At 37.9% G+C, this 6,000-nt stretch overlaps 1 protein-coding gene across 2 annotated transcripts in view; it reads right to left on the minus strand.

The window, feature by feature from the left end:
* DGKI (diacylglycerol kinase iota) overlaps positions 1-6,000 on the minus strand; it is a 593,672-nt gene that overhangs the window by 215,770 nt on the left and 371,902 nt on the right. For both annotated transcript variants that reach the window (XM_060196647.1, XM_060196646.1), the window contains exons 13-14: positions 4,090-4,203; positions 1,720-1,857 (exon numbers count right to left, since the gene is read on the minus strand). In XM_060196647.1, coding sequence (XP_060052630.1) covers positions 1,720-1,857; positions 4,090-4,203 — 252 coding nt within the window. The remainder of the gene's footprint in view (positions 1-1,719; positions 1,858-4,089; positions 4,204-6,000) is intronic.

Below are 6,000 nucleotides of genomic sequence, written 5' to 3' on the forward strand. Positions count from 1 at the left end.
AATGGATACACTATGAAGCATTAATCCCCTCAATAAGGAAAAAGAAAAGGAAAGAGAAATCCATGAAATCAGTGGCACAATTCATCTTAGAGGGATGGCACTTAGATTACAGGTGCCAGGACTTTAAGTCTGCGTTGACTTATCAAAATAACTGTAGACTGGGTCTTGCAATATGAATTTTTATCAAATACATCTGGAGATTCTTACGATTTGAAAACACTATCATAAAACAGAAGAGGAAAGTATGAGGGAAAGAACTACTCAGAGATCCATCAAATGTATCTGAAAATAGACTCTTAGAAATAAATACTGAAGCCCTACACTAGAATACTTACAACTCTGTTTATTGCTTTGTCTTGACTTGAAATATAACACACACTTAATACTGAGTATTCACCCATGTAGCCATGAGGATTCAAAGAAAAATGCATATCTCTACCTGAGTAGTAAAATGCAGTCTAAGCTATCTCTTATAAAGAAGAGAACGTCTCCTATTATTCTCTGTTTATTATTTAATTAGTATGACTGAGAACATTAGCTGTTCTCCTTGAGGTACTTGGAATCTACGACAACAGACACTGGTAACCTCAGAGTCAATCATAGAAGTGTAAACACTAAGGCATGGTCAAAAGTTTCAACCAAATTATGAAACTGGTTTAGTTTCTTCTTCTTCTAGCATTTGCCACTGGTTTAGTTAGGATTGCTTACACACACACACAAAAACGGTATTTTATGCCAAGTCAGAAACCTCAGGAACATATTATCTTGCTACTGAAAGGCCATGTGTTTAATGCTTCAGAACATTCATATTCTTTTCTTTTTAAAATTTGATTTATTCATTATTGAATAGAGAGAGAGAGAAATTGAGAGGAGGAGGAAGATATATAGAGGGAGATAGACAGCGAGACAACTGCAGCCCTGCTTCACCACTCACAAAGCTTTTCTTCTGCAAGAGGGCATGAGGGGCTTGAACCCAAGTTTTTGCACATGATAACATGTGCGCTCAACCACGTGCACCACCACCTGGACTCCAGAACATTTTTATTCTTATCGTATCATAGGTTATGAGTTTGTAATAAGTATAGTTCAGAAGACAGGTACATATCTTTCTGATATGAAAGGTGAATACATAGAACATTCCCTGAGCTCTGGAAACATTTAAGAAATTTTAGACTTTAGAAGTCTGTGGAACAGAATCATTGAGTGGTGCTTATTCTACTAGCATAGAATTATAAACACAGTTCTGTTATCTCATGGGAAGCAGTCAGTCCCTGATTCTAGAGCAATGGCTGTGTCTCCTGTGATGCAGGCAGATGTGCCAAGCTTCCTTCTCACTTAAGAAAATATTGATGCCAACCAGACTCAACCAGACTTCTCTGGACAGACAACCCCACCAATATGTCCTGGAGCTCTGCTTCCCCAAAACCCTTCCCCACTAAGGAAAGAGAGAGACAGGCTGGGAGTATGGATTGGCCTGTCAATGCCCATGCTCAGCGGGGAAGCCATTACAGAAGCCAGACCTCCAACCTTCTGCATCTCACAATGACCTTGAGTCCATACTCCCAGAGTGTTAGAGAATAGGAAAGCTATCAGGGGAGGGGATGGGATACAGAGTTCTGGAATTGTGTGAAGCTGTACCTCTCTTATCCTTTGGTTTTGTCAATGTTTCCTTTTTATAAATAAAAAAAAATTTTAATTAAAAATAAAGAATTCTCTAACCTTACACACGCCATCTTCAAGCTCTTCTGGAGGCAAGTCTGGGTTTCTCTCCACATGGAGGTTCCAGCGATCTAGCTGTACAATGGTCCCATCTTCCACTTGGCAAAGAATCTTAGAAACAGGTTCATCAGTATATCCCTGAGGAATTAAAAAACATAAAGCATATTTATTGTTGTCTGGAGAAGTGAACAGTGTAACCAAAACTCACACATAAGGAAGAGTCCTTTTCCTCTAGCTGTGTATTTTACAATCAGCAGAACTGATAGAGGGAATTATTTTTCCTGAATTTGTTAGAATTTAAGACAGTATGCATACATAAACAGGCAGAAATCCTTGCTATGAGCTGAAAAATAATATTGTCAAAACCACAAACCAATAGTTGTTATTGGCACTGTGGGCCATGTTTGATAACTGATTTTATCAGGGTAAAAATAGGACTCCCCAAGCTTTCTACAAGAGAAATTTGGGGGATACAATAGAACAAATGTATGTTGAAAAGGGGACACATTCTCAAAACAGTATCTGATATCTCTGTGGATTTCCTATTTCACTTATTTTTTTCCTAAACTTACAATGGGACATAATGTCTTCTATGACCTAAGGCCAGTCCTCCTGAGGAGTAGTTCTGTTAAGGAGCTGCACTTTCTTCGAGCAAACATGATGAGTATCTTTGTTTTTTTGTTTTGTTTTGTTATTTTTTAATTTGTGAGACTTGATAATTTTTCTTTCCTTTATATATTCTTTATATTTTTATATTTTTTTCTATTTCTTTTCCTTTATTTTTGTAACTGATTTTCATTGAGTAAAGGTAATTTTACAAGACTTGCCTCAGGGGTGTAATTTCCCATCTACTGAAAATAAGTGTTAACCTACTTCTCTCATCACCAGTATACCTTTTCACTCCAGTGCAGGGTATTGGACATTCCCTTTTAATCATGCTAGATGTGAATTCCACACTTGGGTTGCTTATCTCACTTGACAGGATTCCTTCCTTTTTGATGTAGATCATTCACACAGGTGTGAGGTGGTATCTTAGTGTTATTTTGATTTGGATTTCCTGATAATAGCATCATCATAATTAAGGGTAAGGATGTTATTGATTTGGTTAAGGGGCATTAAGACTGAAACTACTAGCTGCTTCACATAAATATAATTATATTATTATGCTTTCTAAAAACAAATTAAGAAACAACACAAAATTGTGGGAAGTTAATTAGCTGAAGGACAAATTCAATCTGCTAAATTTCGAGATCATTTTCACTTATGGGAGTTTAATTCACACAAAAGGCTGATAATTAGGAGCGGGGTGGTTGTGCCCCTGGTTGAGCACACATGTTACAATGTTCAAGGACCCAGGTTTGACCTCCCCTCCCCCCCTTCTCACCACCTGCAGGGAGAAAGCTTCACAAATGGTGAAAAAAAAAAAGACTGCAGGTGTCTCTCTGTTTCTCTACCTCTCTATCTCTTCCCATCCCTCTCAATTTCTGGCTGTCTCTGTCCTATAAATATATAAAGCAACAGAGTCTGATAATTAGATGATTATATCTGCAGATGATTTTCAGAGAAACCAGCACATATAACAGTCTTCTGTCAGGAAATAAAAAGGTGCATATCTTAGTATATAGTACCTTACTGTCATATCAGCACTGAAATATATAAATATATTAATGCCACGCTTTGTTAGTAACCATTGGCCCATGGCCCATAAACTTGCCTGAAGTAGTAAGAACATGGTAGAAAGTTTGTTAGCTGATAATCAAAACCAGGATAACACTGACCACAAAAGCAAGTGCTGACTGAGTTCCAACTCTTCCAAACCAAAGATTGCAAATTGGAACCAGACTTGCTATTTTGACGAGGGCTGAGGTTCAGGATTAACTAAAATATTTCTTAATATTTTACACAAAGATTTGAAGTCAGTGGGATGGTGAAATAGATCACTCAAATAGTGCACAGCTTTGCCATATACACAATACAGATTCTGACTGGTCCCTACTGCAGCAAAGGAGGCTTGATTCTGTAGTGTCTCCCTCTCTCTCTCTCTCTCTCTCTTTCTCTGTCTGTCTTTCTGCCTCTCTGTCTCTATCTTTAAAAAAGTGATTTGAGGCCAACTCACCCAAAGTCTTCAGTAAACACATCAAAAAGCCCCAAGCTTGTATACTATTCCCTTTATTTCCATACATGTCTTTCCCTGTTAAGTTTAAACAGATTAAGTGACCAGATAAAATCCTGACTCCTGGGCATCTCGATTCTCAACTCTGATTTATCTCTTGAATAACGAAGGCACTTGCTTCTTCAATCAGGACATCGGAATGGATTTGGGGACCCTGTTGCATGAAGACACATATAGCTCCTGCCAATACTTCTTACCCCTCCCCAGTTGAGAGTTCGAGCCAGGTCATTCCCAGTCCCCAGTGGAAGGACCCCAACAGGAGGCTGAGGGTTCAGCTGCAGTTCATCCAGGATAGAAAGGATCCAGCCCACCTACAGACATTTTGGGGACCAGAAGAGATATAAAAATAATAGATAAGTTACAAGGAAGACAACTGAGAAGAGGCAGCTTTAAAAAGCAAAAATGAATATTTTTCCTTTGCTGTTTAACTTTTGTTTTAACCCTATGGTTAAAGAAAAGAAAGACCATTTATTCCAAGATGGTAAGTCTCTCATAGAGAAAAAAAAAAAAAAAGAAAGAAAGAAAAGACCGTTTTTAAACTTAGTCTATCACATAAACAAAACTAGACCCATTTATGCAACTGTTCAGCTAAAAATCTGCTTTACAATTTAAAGTAGATATAATAGGATGCTGGAGACTGGGGTCAGATTGAATTTCAAGTCTGACTCACACTGGCTGTGGGATGGAGATTAAATTATTTGACCTCACTAAGACTCAATTAGCTGATTTGCAACATGGGATAATAAGACCTACCTCATAAGATTGTTTATAAATTAAATGAAATTGTATGCAATGTTCTTAATGTGGTACTTGGCCCATGCAGAGAGTTGTTAAATGGTTTCCCTCCATGGAATCATTTTAAAAATTAGTAGTCTGTTCCTAACTATTACTTTATTTCCCTAATGAAACATTATGAAAACATAATTATGGATGATAGATCTGGTACCCATTACACATGTAGATGGAAAATAGACACTCACATATTGGAATCATATTCCTCTCTCATCTTTTTCTAAGTTAAACAATACTTTTGGCTATGTCTTATTATAACTACTTAGAAAAAATACCTCAGACTTGGAAATAGCACAATGTATTGTGCATAGCATTGCAATGGCATACTAGTGTTTCATAGATCTTACCTATGAATTTTCTTTTATTTTAAAAAAAATGTTTATTTTATTTATTCCCTTTTGTTGCCCTTGTTGTTTTATTGTTGTAGTTATTATTTTTGTCATTGTTGTTGGATAGGACAGAGAGAAATGGAGAGAGGAGGGGAAGACAGAGAGGGGGAGAGAAAGAGTGACACCTGTAGACCTGCTTCACCACTTGTGAAGCGACTCCCCTGCAGGTGGGAAGCCAGGGCTTGAACCGGGAGCCTTACTCTGGTCCTTGCGCTTTGCGCCACCTGCGTTTAACCTATGAATTTTCTAAGTGCAGGCTTTGACTTCAAGACTCCTATCCTATAGAAATGCAATTGTCAAAATTACTTTAAAGGGTATGGCTTTCTTCCCTCAGAAGACATGAACTAATTTTGACTCAGATTTAAGAAAATATACATGGGTATATACACACTGCTTAACCCTGTCCCTATGCCTCTTTAATAAGTTAGATGATTCCTTCGGTAAAGTGGTAGATAAGCTTTTGACTTGAATTCATTCTACATTTCTTTTTTTTTTTTTTTTTTAATTTTTTATTTAAGAAAGGATTAGTGAACAAAAGCATAAGGTAGGAGGGGTACAACTCCACACAATTCCCACCACCCAATCCCCATATCCCACCCCCTCCCATGATAGCCTTCCCATTCTCTAGCCCTCTGGGAGCATGGACCCAGGGTCGTTGAGGGTTGCAGAAGGTAGAGGGTCTGGCTTCTGTAATTGCTTCCCCGCTGAACATGGGCGTCGACTGGTCGGTCCATACTCCCAGGGTAACAGTATATCTATTTATCTGTTTAACACCATTACATACAAAACATAAGCCAAGCAACTTTAATTAAAAGGTGAACAAGTCAGGCAAAGCTATATTAATAAGGGGAGTAGCTTCTTTCAGGAAATTTTACTATAGCAAAGAAATTGGCATGCTGACTGTTTTCTTTGTGCAAGGGCCTGGGT

Source organism: Erinaceus europaeus, chromosome 8, assembly GCF_950295315.1.
Source record: "Erinaceus europaeus chromosome 8, mEriEur2.1, whole genome shotgun sequence".
Taxonomy (NCBI): domain Eukaryota; kingdom Metazoa; phylum Chordata; class Mammalia; order Eulipotyphla; family Erinaceidae; genus Erinaceus; species Erinaceus europaeus.